Raw genomic sequence first — 21,400 nt, 5'->3', positions numbered from 1 at the left:
GTTATCTTCAAAATGTCATTGAATTAAAAATCTAATATTATGGTTCAGTGTAGCGTTTAGAAAGCCGACTGTGCTAATTTTTGAAAAAAGTAACAAAAGATATCCTAACTTGTTATTTAACGAGTTAATCATCTCGTTAAAACGAGTTATTTATCTCGTTTTAATGAATTAATTATCTCGATATAAAGAGTTATAGTATCTCGTTATAACGAGCTAGTTATCTCGTTAAAACGAGCTAGTATCTCGTTATAACGAGAAAATGATCTCGTTACAACCAGTTAGTATCTCGTTATATAACGAGATAACTATCTCGCTTTAACGAGTTAATTATCTCGTTATAACGAGTTAATTGTCTTGTTACAGCCAATTAGTATTTCGTTTTAACGAGATAATTATCTCGTTATAATCAGTAAGCATCTCGTTATAACGAGTTAGTTAGTATCTATGGAAATGTTATGTTAAGGGCCTGATCTTTCCAAAATCTAAACATAACGATTAGAAATTATTCAAATCCCCAAAGATGAAGCTGATAAATTATCTGGCTTATACGATTTTTTATGATGTCTATTGCGTAAGAATTTTAATCGTCGTAAATATGACAAGAAAATGTTTCAGCTCCGACCTAATGAATAGGTGACGATATATTTCTTCTGTTCAAGACGGATACTGATTTTACATAGTCAAGAATAAATTTAAGTCTCATCGCTTTAATATAACACAAATATTTGACAAAATTTCGAGCTGACTTGATATTTGAGCAACAAATCAGTCAGCATAGATGCAGATGATTTTATCGAAAATAGATATATCTTTATTACATGTACTAATGCAAGCACGTATAGAACTGGAGACATTCCCCCTTTTTTGATAGCGTACATTTCCCGTTATATTTTACATTCAAAACTATCTTTGAAATCCAAAGTAAGATATACTGGGTTATCCCCCCCCCCCCCGTTTTTTTCAAAGTATTATCGAGTGTCAAGGATGTAAGCTTGAACAAGTGAAGGTAACGGGCCTTGGAAATTACATACCGCCGTAAGCCCATATTTTGATCAGGTAAACGGAGTAATCCATAGTCAAAAGTAGTATGTAAATAACGTTGTAACATTTTTTCAATTGGTATGTACAAGTCAGACAAGATTTGACCCAAGGACTCAATGAAATGAACCCGTGTTGAGGAGGACGAACACTTGCTAAACCCCCTCTTTACGATTGTGAAGTTTGAGTAAAAAATCTTTTTAAATTTTTGTGACAGTGTGCTTTTGCTTGACCCCCCCCCCCCCTTCCAGGAATTTGAAGTTTTGGTTTACATGTATTTATGGTTATTGAATCTTATTTATTTATTTATTTTTTGCTTGTCATGAATTATAGACAACTGTAAAGTCAACTTCTTATAAGAATGTTCCCTCCCTTACTCTGAAAAGCAGGGCTACGTGCCTGTAATGTCAATCCACCAATAAATGATAAAATCATTCATGAAGATATACGAGGTAGCAGGGGTACCCACGAAACCCACCGAAACGAAAACTACCGAAACGAAACAGATTGTACATGTATAACCGAACTTTTTAAATTATAATAATTAAAAATGGTGTCTTAGGCCCCTGTGAAAGTCAGAGCTCCAGATAATTTTTTACCACAAAGAGTATTTACCCCCTGATTTTCAAATTCATGAGTATTTTGCTTTTCAAAAAAAGTCAAAAGAGTATTTTGCTAATTTACTGATTTTCTTTGCTGTTTGACACTAATAGAGAATTTGATCACTTAGTCTAAATATAATCAGATATTATATGACTGAGTGTCTGGCATATTAAAATTTAATACCTCAACAATAAATTTCAAAATCCCAATGACAATGAAGACTTTATAATAAAAAGAACTACAAAGAATTTTCACCCGTAAACATACAATCATTTATTGTACCACAGGGTCTTGTTATCCATTTTGTTCTCAATCTATATGTAATTTATATATAACATAAATTGAGAACAAAATGGATAAGAATGCCCTGTGATTGTACAGTATTGAAAAAATTTCATAAACACCAAACAAACAACAAAACTATTTGTCATATTCTAAATTAAACTGTTATAACTGAGAAACTAAAAGCATTTTAAACCAAACAATATCAGTTTCAAAGTCTAAAGTTTTTGTGACTTTCTATAGCATTTTTTAAAATTTAGACGAACCTAATACTGCCCATATATATTTTTGCACTTTGTTTTCACTACAAATTACAGTCGGATTCCCCTCACCTTGTACCGTTAACCAAGAATTGGTTTTATTCCATCTGTGTAAAACGAGTGCATGCGTGACGGAAGTCGGTAAATAAATGCGTGACTCCCATTCTTGCAAATACTTTCAAATAGTTAGTGAGACAATGCTGCATGAGCGACATTTCAATAAAAACTTAGTAAGTTTAACAGAAAATATATATGTCGTTTGTCCGGTACCATTTTCTGTGCCATAAATCAATCGTTTACGATTGATAATATAAGTTTTTTTGTGCTTTCGATCGCACCCTACCTGTTTATTTAAGAAAGAAGTATAACAATTAGGCTTATACAGTTGTGTATTGAGTTACCTCTACGCATTACTTTAGGAGTGTAAAGCGTATTTACATTCGCGAATGCGTAATTGTATGCCCGATTTTAAACTTTAATGCGTATTTGGTAAAATTTAATGAGTGTATTTACGCTGATACGCACTTTATCTGGAGCTCTGGAAAGTTATCACATATAAATAAAATTCGCCTCCCCTTTGATGTAGGCTTGACTGATACAAAGTTTTAAAAGTTGGAAAGGGGGGGGGGAGTAAGCACAAAGTACATATCCGAAGTTGATTAAATACCATGTGAAATTAGTTTCGGATCAATAAATTTCAGAACGGAGGGTTACAGTCTCAGAGGTCTGAGGAAACACACTAAACGATGGGTGGGGTCACCGGCGTTGGATCCACCTTTGGGTATAGATACATTGTTTGAAGAAGCTGGTGTCTGAGAAAGTTGAAAGCAGGAAGAGCTCTTAACCTCTTATTTTATCTCTAACTGTTGAGGTGCAAGTACTTTCAATAATGAAACAAAAATTAATTAGTATACCATATTATATATATGAATGCAATTCGGTAAGATAAATATACATGTATTATTAAAAATTATTATTGATATCTAGCGAGTCTAAAGATAAATCTATACATTTGGGGTGTTGCTAAGACGTGGAATTGAAAACGGGACGGAAAACGGAAATTGTTTGATGCAATAATATCAGGAGGAGGTCAGCATTTTGTAAAATCAAAAGGCTTAAGAACAAGGGAAGCATAAATTACAAAGAGAAAGGGAGGACATACTCAGAATCCATCGTTTGACATACTACATACAAATACACAATATCCAAATGTATACATAGATTTGTCTTTAGAGCAAAAAACACTGAAACATGTATTTATGCCCAAACGCAGATCCAGCGCCGGCGACCCCACCCCTCGTTAAGTGTGTTTCCCCAGACCTCTGAGACTGTAACCCTCCGTTCTGAAATTTATGGATCTGAAACTAATTGCACATGGTATTTAATCAACTTCGGATATGTACTTTGTGCTTACTCACCCCCCCCCCCCCCCCCCATTCCAATTTTTAAAACTTTGTATCAGTCAAGCCCAAAGCCTACATCAAAGGGGAGGCAAATTTTATTTATATGTGGTAACTTTCACAGGGGCCGAAGATACCATTTTTAATTATTATAAGTAAAAGAGTTCGGTTGTACAATCTGTTTCGTTTCATTTCGGTAGGTTTCGTTTCGTTACGGTGGGTTTCGTTTCGTTTCGGTAGATTTCGTTTCGTTTCGCACTTTACAGGTACCCGGTAGCAGACAGATATTTGTCTGGCACATAAAATTATTACTATAGATGTACTTCATTTTGAATCCATGCCTTAATTTAGTTCTTTTATAAATATGAATGTGGGCTGACCAAGCTAACAACAACCTGGATTTAATTATGTTGTTAAATATCACGAAAGAGTATTCCAATATTACCGGTAAGTTATTCAAACTTACAAACATCTGTAAATTGATATACTTTCAGTGGCGGATTTAAGGGGGGGGGGGACCCCCCCCCTCTTAATTTTTTTTAATTTAAGGTAAATCGTGGTATCTTGTTTAGAAAAATGTACTAAACGATAAAAGAAGCAATGATTTCTTCCACTCCTGGTGAAATAAATGACAAGATCTTTATTGGGAGAACTTAATTTTTTCCAAAAACCCTTAAAAATTGCGTCATTTTACTAATTTCACCATATTAGAAATGATAGAAAATAGTACAAATGACTTAATAGGAGACATATTTCAAGTCATATAAAATCTGTAAAATCCAGGAGCTTCGCCCCCTGGGCCCCCACCCTTGCCCTGGACCCATTGGGGGCCTTAAGCCCCCCCCCCCCCCCAAGCCTCATAAAGTGGCGCCCCCCGTAAGCACAATTCCTGGATCCGCCCCTGACTTTGATAATTTACTTTACAAGATATGTATTTTTACAAATAATTACGAAGTTGGCGTGTGTTTTTGACTTCAAAAATTGTAGATTATAAGAAAACATTTTAAAATTTTTTGTACTGGTGAACTCGTTATAACGAGATAACTAACTCGTTATAACGAAATGCTAACTCGTTATAACGAGTTAGATTTTTCAAAAACGAGACTATCCGGCTTTCGTATAACGTAGCAATTTAAAAAATTCTGCACATTTTATTTCTAATCGAAAATCACAGTTTAGGCGTGAAATTGGGGTTAGTTTCAATATCATAGCCGTCATTCTCTTGCAAATTTAAAGTATCCATTTTTATGAAATCTTGAAAAAATCACTTATCTTTGCAAGAGAAACATTGACAATAGACATTTCAGAATTTGTTTCATAAGACAAACAAGAACATACGTGATTTCCAGTTATTGGTGTTTCCCATCATTTTTCCCCCTCTCAGATCTATTTACTATGAAACAAATAATTTAAAATTAAATAAAATAAATAATATTAATAAAAAAAAAAGAAAAGAAAAAAAAAACACACCGAGGAACGCGCAGATGTTTTATAACTTTCAAAGTAAATTATCGTTAAAAATCAAATAGTGAGCAACAAAAGAAGGGTTTCTAATTGTGACGGATAGAGAAGACGATACACAAGAAAAATATATAGATTTGCAGTTTAAGGTGATGGTTGACCAAATATTGCAGTCTACATCTTAATGTATTAGAACCCTGGGAACTGCCTGGTGTGGCAAGTAATAAAATCAGGAGACAGTCAAGTTTCTGATGTATATTTATCATTTGAAGAAAAATACACTGGCAGGTAAAGCAATGGGGAATCCTGAACCCACCCTGAAATAGAACAGCCTCGCAAAATGCGTATAAAATACAGACACAAGCTGTGCGGTTTCAACCACAGGGGCTAAGCTCGTTTTGACTCGAAACTCACTGTAACCATGTGGTTACAGTGAGTTTCGAGTCAAAACGGGCTTAGCCCCTGTGGTTTCAACTTTCAGATTAAGCCTGCATGTAAATGTAACTACAGTGTATACTAAATTTGAAAGTTAGAACCTTAAGCAATTTCCCTTTGTCGTGTTACACGCATCGTCGTTAACTGATGAGTAGAAGACGAGATCAGTCGTGGGCTTCCGAGGATGTGTTACACGTAATGTAGCCCTCTCTGACTTTTTTGGAGGGGGTGGGGGTCAGTATAAAAAAAAATCGGATAAGGCTACATTATTTAGCTATGTTACACACTGACGGTACTACCATTACTCAAGAAAGACAGTCCAAAGACATTGACCTCCCCACCCCCGTTGGAATTCTCGTTATGAGTGTATTGAGTAATACAAACGAGGAAGTTTTCCCGTATAAATATAAACAGAGCTTACGTTGTGGTTAATAGTAAGAATCGGAAAATCAACTGAAACCACAATGCATGTACTTAAAACCAATAAATCTAATTTGAAGCTCAATTGAACCTATTAACCTATTTACCACCGTGCGCCAAAATACAAAGGTGTGTGCATGGATGACCTGTTCACGGTGAAAGCAATGCACATTCAACTTCAAAGGGTAGTACACCTTTTTTGCACATTTAATAACAAAATCAACATCACAATTTAATTGCAGGAAAGATAGACAATGCAATTGTCTGGAGCCAAATTTACACCAGGTCTTGCACGTGGTTCGTTGCGCAGTGACAGGCAATTTAAGAGTCATGTCGTTTCGTTAGCTTGCAACACAGTTCATCTTGTGATTTGATGTTTTGGAAGTATAAAACACTTGTTTCCTGCTGTCGATTTCTAATTATTTATCACACCTGTATAGGTATAAAACTTGAATAGGGGTCTCTAATAGGATTTAAAATTTTCAAAATCGGTTGAATAGTTAATCGATAATTTTCACAAAATCGGAAATTAAGATGAAATTATGGGTATTTATTTACAGTTGCATTTCAAAAGTCAGACTAGCTTAGATTACTTTCTGAATTTGCCAGGATAACCTGTACTGAACCCAATACATCCTACTATTTCCTTGTATTCATTTACACGAGTTACAAAAATATCATGAAAATCTTGTTGAAGAATTTATGTACAAACAATTCATCACAAGGTACGAAAGTCGTACGGTAAAAAGACTGCGGACAGCGAAATCACCACACAATGAAGTCTAGGTGAGACTGGATAGAAGCTCTCGGATTTCCAGGCGATAAAGGTCAGGAGATGCATACCTTACGATCGCATCAACTTAATTCTTTTTAAAAAAAATAATATTCATTTTAAAAATCATCTTCATGGACATCTGTCTTAATTCTAAAGATTCAAATAAAAAATATCCGCGTGACGATTCGACTATTAAAGCAAAAAATAATTTGAGCTCCAAGGCCACGTGAACTTCTATCAAAGTTTCAAGATTTATAGTGAAAATACGATAAAGCGCTCTTAGAAAAAAAGGTCTATCCCAGAGCCTGCTAGCGAAATCTGCTATCGAACTCAAGTTGAGGTCAGTTTCATAACTCAGGGTCCAGACTTGTTAAGAAAGATTATTGGTCATCTTCTAAACATTCTATAGCAAGGACAGACGCCCTAGATTAATTTACTTTAAAACATCTGTTTAAAATTATGGAAATATCAAAATTGACATTGAACTTGTCATAAAGGTATGGAGCACCAATAATTAAATTAATGATATCTTCAATTAATTGCGTTCATGTAAATTTGGGGCTCAAATAGAGTTATATTTTTTTCAGATTTCAGAGATGTTCTGTCTGGTAGCCGTTCAGAGTTTGGTGTTTCTTTTGCATACAGTTAGAGGGCAGATGCATTCCAGCAGGACAGGTATGCTACTATGTATTTTCATGTATACAGTAAACGCACCGTCATATATACCATGCAAGGCAATGGACACATCGAAGTATTTCCCCCTTTTCTTGTTTTCACGTTTTTGCATGGTTATCGAAACCATTATACTTTTTACTGACAGATATGCAGTCGATGCACGACCTGGGACCCTGTTCCTGTCAAATCCGCTGTTGTCCAGATCACACATCCCCTCGCAGACTCCCTCCCTACACAAACCTTCCTAATGTCTTCTCTACAGCCTGCTGTGGATGTATATTCTGTCCTTCATTCATTGGCCCCGGTCCTTTCTTTCCAATGGGATGGTCAATGCTGACACCAATGGGGTCGATTCAAATGGCTATGCCAATGAATCACGAGGCTCCGGACGCACCCGATGCCCCGGACGCGCCTGACGTTCCGGATGCTCCAGAACGCGAGGGACCGGAAACACCAGATCCACCCGAATTAGAAGGTCCCGAATTAGAAGGACCGGAAATGGACAATACCGAAGCGTAACTTTTAACTTTCTTAAAGTCCGTCTTGTTGTGTATGAAGCTGAAAATCTATTTCAAACGAGCAGCTATTGAATGGTGCCGAGTGGTCAGATGATATCTGACAGAATTTTTCTCATCAGATTTCTTAAATTCACAATCGTACCAAGTCTTTTCCCCATCATCAACTTTGTCTCATCACTCCAGCGCAGTTTTGTGATTTTACCAACATTATGGTACACCTGGGACGATTCCGATTAATGTTTTAATCTTTGATTTTTCTCTCTTGTATATCTCTATGTAGATCATCGAGAGCACTTGCGTTAATTGCATATAAATCTATATTTCAACGTGTTAGCATTCAGCTAAAGGAAACATTTTTACAAATTTTTAAACATTACATGGGAGAAAAAGGCCACAGGATGTGCTCGTTAGTTAACTGACAGTTAACACTATATAAATGTAAGAGTTAATGACAAGTTAACTGTCAGTTAAAGTTGACTAACCTTCACGCAACTGGGTCTAGATTTCTCAACCCCGAGTTTCTTAATTTGCAAGAAACTTTCAACAAGCCTTGTGTCCCTTGAAAATTTAAGAAACTCGAGCTGAGAAAAAACTGGTTACTAACTCGCACTGGCTATATATGGAACCTATCAACATGTATACATCATCTGCCAAACTCGTAATACGGCAAAGAAAGTCGTATTATTCAGTCATCATTTTTTTTTTTCACGTCCACTATTACTACAACTTTCATCTATAGATCAGTTTGAATTAGAAGCCATTATACGCATCAATAATCATGCCTAAAGAATCAAGATTGATTATGTGGTGGTAATGTTAAAGTGAAAGTATGGACACATATTCAGTTAACTTTATCATGTTGTGTTATTAATAAATTATCTTTATTCCATCACTTCCTGTTTTGTTATACTTTGATATAAAATCATAAATGCTCACAGGTGTTCATTTTTCATTGTTTTTATGATTCAAGAATTTAAATGGGTGGGTGTAAATGTAGTCCGGGACATATGTCCCGCGATGTCCGATATTGATATTTGCCGATTTATCGTTATACGTTAGTTTTTCTTCAATTATCTTACTGAATGTGTTTTAAGATGATCACCAAGAGTCTTCATTGTGATTAAAATTGCCTAATTATTTAATAAATGGCTTTTATTTTTTCTTCAGGGTGTAAAGGTAGTCCCGAAGATTTTACGAAGAAAACGCATTTCCGGTTTTTGTTTTTGCCTTGTTAATAATTGAAATAAAACCTTTTCTGTGTTTTATGTTGCTTTTGCTGTTGTTTAGATATTGTTTCTTGTCCTGATAAAAGATTTACGAAATATTCAGCATGTTATATGAATGCTCGTCCTTCTTTTTATGGGACATCGCTTCGGTGGTTGACTCGACACGAAGAGTGTAAAATTAAAACCGGAATAAGGTGACAGTTTCAACCCGTATTATGAATAGCTATACAAGTGATTTGAAGGGTAATTTCTAGTAAGGAAAATTAATTACAACTGATATAAAGTACCATAAATTATAAGATTTGGTATCAATATATTTTGTTATGTTATTCATACAGTCACTTATTCTTTAACTGTTATAACTGAATAGTGCTATAGATTATGCCGGTTTCAATTTGTTATTTTAAATCTACAATCATGACATTCTGGGATATTTTATACCTGAATAAAATGAAATGAAATACATGTAAATATATATAAACTGCCCTCTCTATGGAATATCTACAGTTAATGTACATGTTGCATTTTCTAATGAACAGGGACGGGTCCAGGAATTGTGGTTAGGGGGGGGGGGGGGCACTTTATGAGGTAGGGGGTCTGGGTTTTATAGGACTTGAAATATGTCTCCTATTTAGTCATCTGTACTATTTTCTATCATTTTTAATAAGGTGAAATTAATAAAATGACGCAAATTTTAAGGGTTTTTGGAAAAAATTAAGTTCTCCCAATAAAGTAATTCAAGAAATCAAAAGATTTTGCCATTTAATTCTCCGGGAGTATATTGAAATTTTATCTTCAATGCCATTAAAAATGTCTATGATAGATAAGATTTTTTTTCATTTTTATTAATCAATACTTGGATTTACTAAGTGATGTGTGTTGCTATCAAGATTAATTATCGTCTCATGATTATTCAAACGCAGCTCGAAGTGCGCACATGATTTAACGATGAGAAGTAAATTACTTGCTCCTGTTTTACTTGAGTGGTTGACAAAGTTTTGCCACCACCCATTCTCCAAATCATCAAAATTACTTATGATATAGTTGCAGGCTTATGATTATAATGATGAGTCTTGAAATTGAATGCTCAAATTCTTTAAAGTGATTGGGTGGCAAATTACAAAATTAACATCTCACTGGTTTGTTTACATTGCCGAAATTAAAAATCTATATATTTCATTCTGAAAATAAAGTATCAGAAAAAAGTAAATCTATGATTCAGTGCAGATTTAGCAAAATATCAAATAAATAATATATATATTTCATTTTAAAAATAAAGTATCAGAAAAAAGTAAATATATGATTCGGTGCAGATTAATAAAATTATGGCTCTTTAGAGCTGGGCAACGTAATTTAATTAGACTTTACATGTTTAATTAACTTACGGTTAACAACCCCAATACCAATTTTATTGATCTTTCCACGATATTGTATATGAATTACAAATTACATTTAATTTAAACGTCTAACATTGCTTTTGAATAATAATGATAATAAAATAATAATAATAAATTAGTCTTTAGATGAATTCGGATTTAATGTTTCATATCAGTCCGATTCTCTCATTAGTATCTCATTTAACTGCGATGTCCCGAGAAAAAAAGGATATAAAACCCAGTTTAATGTTTTGATAAGTGAGATTATTTAAAATAACCAGATAAAATAGTCTATTATGATTATCAATAGGACACAATACTTAAAGATTATAAGTGCTTTGTACTTAAACGAGGCAAAAACAAAAACCGGAAATGCGTTTTCTTCGTAAAATCTTCGGGACTATCTTTACACCCTAAAGAAAAAATAAAAGCCATTTATTAAATAATTAGGCAATTTCCACACACCAAATTCACAATGAAGACTCTTGGTGATCGTCTTAAAACACACTCAGTAAGATAATTGAAGAAAAACTAACGTATAACGATAAATCGGCAAACGTCAATATCGGACATCGCGGGACATAGTCCCGGACTACATTTACACCCACCCAATTTAAATCCTCTGTGGACAGGAAAATTCTGCATTACAACAAAGAGCAATAACTCTTCCATGAAGGAATACAAAATTCTGGCTCCATGAAAATAAAGGATTTTACAGTATCTCAATATAAGATTTTGAATATCAGATACCCTGAGTGAAACCAGGTAATGATTAAAAGATGGAAATAGCACACGTAAGAGTACAGCAATCTATATTCAATATACTAGTAACTGTTGATCATGAAACTAACAAATTAAAATACACATGTATATCTTTTTCCTGAAATGAAGAAATGCCATGATACAAAGGATTCTACAAAGCACCAGTGTAATATCTCATAAAAAACAGTATAAAAACAGAAAATTCTATGTAAAATCTATGTCCTCCAATAAATCAACAAATGCTATGATCTGCTAAAAGGATTTACACTTTCTACACAATTCTTGTAAACTTGATAGACTCCAGTAATGTTGAACTGGTCAATACATAGAAATGACATGTACCAACTATGGTACAATTGATTGTACCTGTAAACAAAATCCAATGGAATGAAATATCTCTATGAAAAATATACACCTCTTGAAATGAATTTTGATCACATATTTCTGTTGAACATCATTCAAGGTTAGTAACAACAGTACTGCAAACGGTAAAACATAAGCCCGTCAGACAGTGAAATTAAACCTGCACATTATGCACTCTGAATTGATATCACACACATTCTGAAATAGACAAGCCTTAAAGTAGATTATGGTGTATCAATCTATCTGACATGTGAACTGATTATGTATTTCTCTGAGAGGGAGGTTGCAATATCTGTATCTATGATGAGAAGAAGTCCAAGAAACTTTTTGACCTACTTTTAGTTCTAAATTAGGTCATGGTGCACCAATCAAGCTGAAATAAGACCTGATTATCCATTTCTCTGAGAGGGAGGTTGCGACAAATTTTCAGGGCAATACCTGTATCCACAATGAAAAAAAACCTGGAAAACTGTTTGATCTACATGTACATTTAGCCCTTAAGTAGGTCACAGACAGACAGACCGATCCAGCTAAAGTACAAACTGAACTTATATTCCTCCGATAGGAAGCTTGAGACTAAATTTCAGGGCAATATCTGTATCCGTAATGAAAAAAAGTCCGGAAAACTGTTTAACTTACTTTCAGCCATTAAGTAGTAACCTACTTTCAGTCAGCCATAAAGTAGGTCAAGGTGCATCAATTTAGCTGAAAAGCAAACTCATTCTTACACTTCTTGAGGGAGTCTGGAAAGCATGACCTCAGCCAGACAGTGCCATAACATAATATGCCCCTTCTAAAGACGGGCACATAAAAACCAAAACACAATATCTACATTACATACCATTCTCTACTACATATATCTGTCCTCTACAAAAATAAAATTCAATTATGTGTAACTTGGACAATCAAAAGAAACCTTGTTCCTTGAAATACAATGCGGTTGCAATTTACATATTTTGCAGCCTTCTGTTTCGAAACAATAGGAAATTTGTTCCTTGAAATGCAATATTGTTTTCCTAATACATATCTTGGTCCTAATTTTCACAGCCTTCAGTTTTTCAGAACACGGTTTGATATTTTGGAAACTTAGTACAGTTCTCACTTTTTTCCTTTACGATTTTCTTCCTTCACTTTGAGCTGAAGTTTTGCTTTCTTTTGTTTGGTTTCTTTACTTTCATTCATTTTTCTCAGTTTTTCATTGGCTCTCTTCGACTGATTCGACCTTCCCGACCTTGTTTGACCACCTGAACCCTGATCCAAATTTTTCCCACTAATTTTTGACATGAGTGACTCTTGAATCTTTGCAGCCACTTCCTTTCTCTTCCACAATAACAAGTTAACGCCTACAAGAAATACCATGCAATGAATCAACGAACACTAATTTCACACTCTTACTTACAGTATCTAAAAGAGTTTATAAAATTTGACTCATTACCATATCTAATCATTCTTCTTTTATTTCAAAAGTTTCATGTACAATTGTATAGTTGAGAAATTACAACGGCCTATGTATATAATAGTTGCAATCAATGTTGGCTTACCCATTCCAGAAAGTAAAGTGTCTCCATTTACATTGAATTTATTGACCTGAAATAAGACAAGAAAAAAATTGTCAGGGAATGTTTGATTTTTTTTGTTGGACGTCCCATTTGAGAATTTTTCACTCATATTGGGGGTTTCATCAGCTGAAGCGGGAAATGTTGCATATTTTGATCTTTGCACGGTACTTACAATTGTACCTTTTGCAAGACCAATAACTAACCCATAAAGAGTCACGTGACCAGTGACGTGACCAGTGTAATAACTAACCCACAAAGAGTCACGTGACCAGTGACGTGACCAGTGGAATAACTAACCCACAAAGAGTCACGTGACCAGTGGAATAACTAACCCTCAAAGAGTCACGTGACCAGTGGAATAACTAACCCACAAAGAGTCACGTGACCAGTGGAATAACTAACCCACAAAGAGTCACGTGACCAGTGGAATAACTAACCCTCAAAGAGTCACGTGACCAGTGACGTGACCAGTGGAATAACTAACCCATAAAGAGTCACTACCCATTTTAAACATCTTTGGAGTGACGTGACCAGTGGAATAACTAACCCATAAAGAGTCACTACCCATTTTAAACGTCTTTGGTGTGACGTGACCAGTGGAATGCCTATTGTTTGTTTGTTTTACGTCTCATTGAGAACCTTTCACTCTTATTGAGATGTCACCAGTTGTAGGTGAAGTATGACAAATTTAGACCAGCTATATATGCTTGCGCTTGTGGCTATAGCAACGAGGTTTCTTTAACGTGCCAATGTCTGCTGCAACACGGGACATCCGTTTTTCAGGTCATATCTGATTCTCACTTCTAAATGCTGTGCGTTTAAAGAAGAAGCAATCACTACTTATCTTTACATCTTAGGTTTGATGTGGCTCGAACTAGGTAGTGAAGCAAGCCCTAACCACTTCCCCTACAAGTGTCTTAAGAATGAATTGTCAGGAATATTGTAAAATTTTACTATCATCACAACAATATAACCACCGACTTTGTCTATTCCTTACATTCATGATGACCCATACTCAGACCTGAAAATAAACGAGTGGCAGAATTTCTTTTAAAAACTTACACAGACGAGGCCAGGAGCTGATGGATCATGAAGTCTTGTAACTATTTTTTCTGTATCAACATCTATGATGTCAATGGTGCGTAGTTCGTTTTCATGGTAACCAGTAAAATTTGGGTCAGGGTATCTTCCAACAACAGCTAAGTCTAGTAAAGGGTGCCATGTTGCCTGAAGAAAAGGCATATAATTTTATGGTTATGAAAATGTGAAATGCGATCAAAAACTAGTTTCATATCATCTCACTATTTTCTTTCAAATAATTACTATAGCAACACGATTTACACCTGTCATTACTATGGGAAACCAGTCACATTTGACATTTGAGATAATAGCCTTTGACTGCAATTTCGAAATTTAATACAAATGAATAATCATATCATTAATGTAAATCCCCACACCACGTCAAATAACGTTAGAAATGTTATTCATGAGTCACGAATGTTTTCACACATTCAATGAAACGGATAACATTTTGGAAGAGGGGAGACATAATGAATGATCTCTCTGTCTTTGTTATCAAAAGTAAAATTAATTTCTTCTAATATTTCTCAACAACAAAATTGTGTCCTGAATAAGCCTTTCTTCCTATTTTATAAGTAATCTTGAAAAAAAAGAAGTTTAGAATCAGAACAAACTGTCTGATCAAAAGCAACCTTTGTGCCAAATCTGTGTATCAACCATCTCTCCCCAATGGCCAGTGATGGCCTGAAACAATTATTCTAACATATACCAGTTAATCCAACGTCATGACACCCAGTCAAGACTTAATCATCCCGAGGATACTAATGGAAAGTTTTAGAGAAACAAGATTTTTAAAGATATTTCCAATATACTCCTGAGCAAAACATTAAATCCAGGAAGGTCAGGACTTTTAATGTAAAATAAATAAAGATACTTACAAATCAATTTCACATATAGTAGACATGTTGTCTTAAGAAAATTTTACAAGATTTTATCCTATATATTTTCATGTAAAACTATTAAAACCCCAATTGTGCTTGACCCTGGCCCCTAGGATTGTAGTTTAAACAAATTTGCAAGATTCTGCTTACCTTGAGACAATTTTTTAAAACATCAATCTTAATTTCATTATTTCCAAATTATCTCCCCTTGGAATTTGTCTAAACATAATTCTGAATTCAGGCTTTTTCCGTGTGCATCTTATTTCTGCTTTGTTCGCGATGATTTCCGAAATACGGAAAATAAATCAGCGTAATTTTTATATGACGTTTTGTTTTTGTAATTTAGTCATATACATGTAGCATACAGGTAGTAGTGCGGTGAAAATTCTGTGTTCAGTGTGCTTTGTTTCCCCCCTATATCCAACAAGCACCAGATAACTGGTATGTAAGCCTTGGTGTTTATTTGATAAAGGACAAGCTAATTAAATCGGCCACGTTCTTTGCTTCAGTCAATGTGCAAGTATACCCGAGCTACTCATGCATGGTTTATGGCCGTTTTAAACAGAAAATAATTGATAAATATTTTGCATTCATACCATTACAGTTAACAATGATTTACGTTACTATACCACCAAATTGTACATGTTTACAATATACTTGAGTGTAAATAAAAGTGCAAAATTGTTTTGTAAACTGGTACGCAATGTGTGATCATCTGAGCACATCTTCTGAAATTGACAAGGTGAAGGTCGATCTACCTCTCACCCGGATGAAGCCACTTGGAGTGAAATGGCTGACAACGCTCTATGATTACATGTGAACAAAATCAGAAATTGTCAGAGATGGAGTCAGAGAAGCAGGAATATCATCCATATTGAGATTTGATTATAATTGCGACAAGAACTCAGAATTTGTGTAAATTTCATTGACTGCATTTATGCATAAAAAAATTAAGAGTTGTACATACAAATGCTGGCTTCTTTCCCAATTCCTTCATAGTTTAAATAATTGTGAATTATATTTGTGCTATGACTTTGAAATAGTGAAAATCTGATTGCATAAATTTAATATGCTGTTTTAGGTTCTGATTCGCGGAAAAAACATGATGCAGAAAAACCTGATATATGGTATATGTAATAGGTAGCAACTTTGGTTGAAAATGACCTAGCTGACTTGATACTGAATTTTTAAAATATTTTCTTAAAAATGTCAATCATCCATAAAAAAAAAAAGTTGACAAGGGCAATAACTCAGGTGCTGACATTTTCCCTATTGTATGTTTATTATGAACAATGATTTCCCCGATACTAGTTATGGAACTTGTATTTCTTGCAGCTTACAGGATTGGAAATAACAGTTCATCAAAGTCTACCTTTATGGGAGTAATGTGCTGAAAGAAGCGATGAGGATGTAAAATGGTCTTCTCCAGATGCCACTCTGGAGCCAGGTACACTCGCACTTGATTATTCTGATCTGTCGTTAACAGCCGACAACCATTGGTGCGACTAAAATGAGCTGAAAGTTAAAAATTCACTTACGTAATTCCTAGATGATCATCTCATGTGAAATTCTGAACAAAAATTATTGTACTTCACGAACACATATATATCCAAGCTATTGAAATATGAAAGATAAAATTGAGCATTCATTGAAAATATGCAATACATCAGCATTTAATGGTGCAAGTGAATAAAAACACTACCCGAGTTGACTGGTTTATCATGCATGAGTTTGTAGAGCGAACTTTTACGATCTTTGATCATTCGGATGTCCCAGATCTGAACTGTTTGGTCGGTGGAGGCTGTACACATCATCCACTCTTCCAATGGTGAAAATTCACAGTGGGTGATCTTGTTTTTGTGGAGGCGATTTTCAAAAGTCTGAAATCATATAAATATTGATTGACAAGACTGTACGAGGGGCTATTCTGGTAATTTGTATTTAATGCCATGATGTGATATAACCATTCGATTAAGTGATTATCAGCTAGACAGCTATTCATTCCTAATTAGTGATCACTTATTCAAACTATATTTGAAATAACAACTGCTTCCACAACTATACGCTGTAGCCAGAGTTGTCTCACATTAATATTGATCATAAAGACGTTTAAACCTAACAATAGTCATAGAAGACAGGCATATGGATAATCGAGACTAGCTTTCAAGTTAAAGAATTTATTTGAAAATTGTTCCGAATATTTTCACTTATTTTCATACATTCAAAATAATTGTAAATTGTTGATTTTGTACATTGTCTTGAAAGAGGGATCATTCATTATCTAATTTAGTATCAATTGCATATGGGTGAGAGTGATATCACCCATTTGAATAAGTGATATAAGACTAGTTTTTAAGTTAAAGAATTTATTTGAAAATTGTTCTGAATATTTTCACACATTCAAAATAATTGTAAATTGTTGATTTTGTACATTGTTTTGAAAGAGGGATCATTCATTATCTAATTTAGTAACAAGTGCATATGGATGAGAGTGATATCACTTATTTAAATAAGTGATATCATGGTACCTCTTAATTTCGAACAGGTGATATTTCTCATTTGAATAGGTGAAATCAGTTATTCGTAAGACTGTAGGGCTCCACAGAGTGACAAGCATGCAGCTCTTTTACTTCTCATTTTTTACTTGCATTTGTTAACTTGGAAAGATGGTTTCATGATCAAGTTGACCAATCAGAAGCCATGGTTACCATTAATAAGCTGACCAATACTGGAACATTGTACCAAGTCTTGTGACATTGTGACAAATTAGTGACCGCATACAAAGCCACTGACCACATGCATTGCAATGAAATTTTTATCATAAATACATTGTACTTTAGAACACCATTGGTCTGGAATAAACTCATCATTGAAAACACAAATTCAATGATTCCCTCATCTTGTTTTAAAAAACCATTTATGTTAATATTGCAAGATTAATTTTAAAACATTTGAACATATACCAACAATTCATGTAATTTGGTATTTTACATATTGAAATTATGAAGAGTAAGATAAACTTAGATCTCAAACCTTTTTGCCATCATAGGTCAAGAACTGAAGTTTTCCCACATTGTCTCCTGCAGCAATGAACTTTCTTACTGGGTGTATGTCCACACTGCAGTACCAAAATCTATCAATCAAAAGGTCATAGGGTCAGGTCTTATTCACCATAATTTCATATAATTTACTAAATGACTTTTTCTTCTTCTAATAAATAGACAAAGAATACAAGTACTTTTTAAACATGTAAACTTTTGTAAGTCACTGGTCAGAAGGCCTAGAGAAGCTCCCATTAACCAATCTTATAGCAGTCATAAATTGTATATTCTATATACTGTATGTAAATGTACTCTTGACAATTCAATATTTGACACAATCACATCTAATGCACTATTTGACAAAATTATGATTTAAAATTAGTGCCTGTTCCATGTTTGATTATAGACCAAACATAAATGACACTCTAAAGTCACTTGTTTTTTTTTGTCCTAACATCCTAAATTCCACAGACAATGAATTACGAATCCAACTAAAATAAGTACATTAACAGTATATAGTTTTGAAAAATTTTGCAGCTCAATTGACTACTTCAAGATAAATTTTTTATAGACCAATCCCTGATCATCTTGAGCATCTGGCTGGTGAGTTTCCATAAAGACTGGTAAGTAGCATCAGTTGCACGTGCTGAACTAACAGATTTAAAGTATCTCAATGTATAACTTTATATGTCATTCACTTACTCATAAAAATTCATAGTGTCTGCTAACACTGATGACAGTTTTCCATTTAAGTCATGTAGTGTCAAAGTTCCATCAAGTCCAGCTGAAACTACTTTACAGTCATCTAATGGCCAAAATTTCAGAGCTTGTGTATTTCCACCAGCACCTTTCTTAAATGGTAAAAAGCACACACTTATGTGAAAGGTAAAAAAAGATTGCAAATGCAAGGTACTCTGCCAGATTCATGATCATGAAAACACCCAAATTTAGAAATTACAACACTTCTATTTATCAGTCAGGGGATAATGTAAATATGTTATTTGAAAAATAACGCACTAAACTTATTTCACACACATTAAAAAAACCCAGAAGCTTTTTCTTTACTTTTTTGAACTTGATGGTTCATTTATTTAGTCACAAACATTTGATCTTTTAAACTTCCCACCGATATATACAGAATTCTGGAATTCCGTAATGTAAAAGATGCCAAACACAGACTCTAATAAAGAGTTGTGGTGGAAGACATGAAGCAAATGCAGACTAGTAGTCTTTACAAGTTATTTTAAGCTATTTACATTGTTGGGTGACATTTTTATTGACTAATTAACAATTTTCTACAATTTTTCAAAGATTTTGAATACTTATCCCGGATTATGCAAACTTTTAAAGAAAACAAACATTTGTTTTCATCTTGGAGCACCAGCGAAAATCTGTGGTGCGAAGTGAGGGGGGGTTGACACAAAATAATGTAAATAAGTTGACTAAAAATAACCTGTTTTAGTAATCAATGAATGGAAAGAGTACCACATGGTCATTGAAGAAGGACAGGAGCAAAGAAAGGTAACTCAATTTGACCAACAAAAAAAAAAAAAAAAACTCACAAAAACTTTTAATATGTGCGTTACTTTTCTCATAACGTGTTTGCATTGTGCTCCTGATTGTTTATCCCTTTAAAGTTGCAAGCCTCAAGATGCACAACATACATGTATAATCTCATAAACAGGCAGACTACCTCTTCCCTACAATGATCAGATGTTTACCCCACTACAGAAGGAATAAACATCTGATCACCCATCCACTTCACAACACTCACTCATGTGCGTTAAGGGTGTCTGCCAAAATCTGAGTATTCTTGCCCTCTAAGTCATTCAAAGTCACTGTGCCATCGACAGCTGCAGTGAGAATCTTGCTGTAATCGTGGGGCCAAAATTTGATGGCATTAATAATCCCTCCTGCTCCCATCTACAGTTCAATACCAGCCATAATCATAAACTAATATTTTCTGACCTTCCAGGAAAAATGAAGTCAACAAAATCGTGCTTGCTTGGCTACATTAACAAAATGTTCAATGTAAATAAAACATTGCTGATTTTGATAATTTCCAATCTAATTAGCTCTAGCCTTTATCTTTTAGAGTTTTCTTGATATTTTGCACCCTAAAGACCTGACAGTGATATACACTTGAAATTCCAAACAGAACACTTGAATGATTTTAACATAACATACCCCTTGAATGAACTTTTGGTTCTTAACATTGTGAGTGTCCCACCATATAATGTCCCCTCCTTTGGACCCTACAACCACCAGGTCTGGGTTAGTGGGATGCCACTCCATTGCAGTCACTCTGCGGTTGAAAGGACTGGTCATGGTGGAGATCTGCATGTCTGACAACATTTCTATTACACAATGAGTGGCACACTGAAGAAAAAGTGGTTATCAAATTACACAATTCCTTATCAATAAAATGTGTGTGTTACCATAACTGTCTGATGGAAATGTTTTAATACACACTTTATAAAGGTTTCTCCTTGGCACTCCCATAGAATAACCATGTAGTTGGATAGCTAGGTTGTGGCTCTTCAAATAGGATGGTGTCTCTGCTCTGATTGTGTACGGTGATGTCCTGGACTTCAGTCTTAAAGCTACATCAGGTTCATTAACTTCATTACTAATGTGATTCAAGACCTCTTCTACTTGTTTCCCTTTCTGAACCTAGAAGTTTTGTAAAATATATACAGTTACATTGGTTCACTCGGTCTCATTAAGTACTATTGAGAATAAGAACTGAAAAAGCAGGAGTGTTAGAATAGATGTCTGTGAATCATACCTTATATGTTGTAGAAAATTTTAAACATTATACCAATATATACAATGATTAAAGATAATAAGTAAGAATATTGCTTTAATTCAAACAATTTATAAATTATGCACCTGATCTCTTTTCCTTTTGAGCTTTTGAGCGTAAGTTCCAACACCGCCGTTGTCGACAAGTTTAACTTTTTTCGTATCTTCCCCATTTCCCATCTGCGAGCTTTCAAACGTTTTGTCATCTCTTCTTTTCCTCGGCATAGTGTTCCCTGTTTAATAAACTTTATAAATCAAATGTTAGTAACTAGTATGTCTAGTTACAAACTTAGCTACTAATCAAGGAATACCTAGTATATATATTTCTTAAAACGTACAGGTTATGTAAATGATTTTCCGCGGGGAAAATGCATAGTATCGAAACCTTCTCGTTTTCCAATTCCGTCAATTAATATTTATAAAAACACGCCTTGATAAAA

At 34.4% G+C, this 21,400-nt stretch overlaps 2 protein-coding genes across 3 annotated transcripts; one reads left to right on the top strand and one right to left on the bottom strand.

Moving 5' to 3' along the window:
* The first annotated feature begins 6,576 nt into the window (after window positions 1–6,576).
* LOC125665192 (uncharacterized) lies at window positions 6,577–9,130 on the top strand. Its single transcript, XM_056152974.1, has 4 exons — window positions 6,577–6,726; window positions 7,262–7,349; window positions 7,495–7,864; window positions 9,035–9,130. Exons 2-4 carry the CDS (start codon window positions 7,271–7,273, stop codon window positions 9,039–9,041), a joined length of 456 nt encoding a protein of 151 aa, XP_056008949.1. The 5' UTR covers window positions 6,577–6,726; window positions 7,262–7,270; the 3' UTR covers window positions 9,042–9,130.
* A 2,134-nt stretch (window positions 9,131–11,264) lies between these two features.
* On the bottom strand, window positions 11,265–21,306 carry LOC125663578 (DNA damage-binding protein 2-like). Of its 2 annotated transcripts, none has more exons than XM_048895843.2 (10): window positions 21,048–21,306; window positions 20,628–20,828; window positions 20,343–20,534; window positions 19,930–20,078; window positions 18,148–18,247; window positions 16,817–16,994; window positions 16,487–16,629; window positions 14,216–14,380; window positions 13,136–13,181; window positions 11,265–12,937 (listed from the first exon to the last, which is right to left on the bottom strand). In XM_048895843.2, the coding sequence occupies exons 1-10, from the start codon at window positions 21,183–21,185 to the stop codon at window positions 12,693–12,695; spliced, it is 1,557 nt and encodes a 518-aa protein (XP_048751800.2). In that variant the 5' UTR covers window positions 21,186–21,306; the 3' UTR covers window positions 11,265–12,692. The 2 variants fall into 2 exon arrangements, with proteins under 2 accessions (XP_048751800.2, XP_048751801.2); XM_048895844.2 differs by lacking the exon at window positions 19,930–20,078 and adding an exon at window positions 18,858–19,006.
* Window positions 21,307–21,400: the final 94 nt, after the last annotated feature.

Source organism: Ostrea edulis, chromosome 1, assembly GCF_947568905.1.
Source record: "Ostrea edulis chromosome 1, xbOstEdul1.1, whole genome shotgun sequence".
In the NCBI taxonomy this organism is placed as follows: domain Eukaryota; kingdom Metazoa; phylum Mollusca; class Bivalvia; order Ostreida; family Ostreidae; genus Ostrea; species Ostrea edulis.
This window is presented reverse-complemented; position numbering and strand designations above follow the sequence as displayed.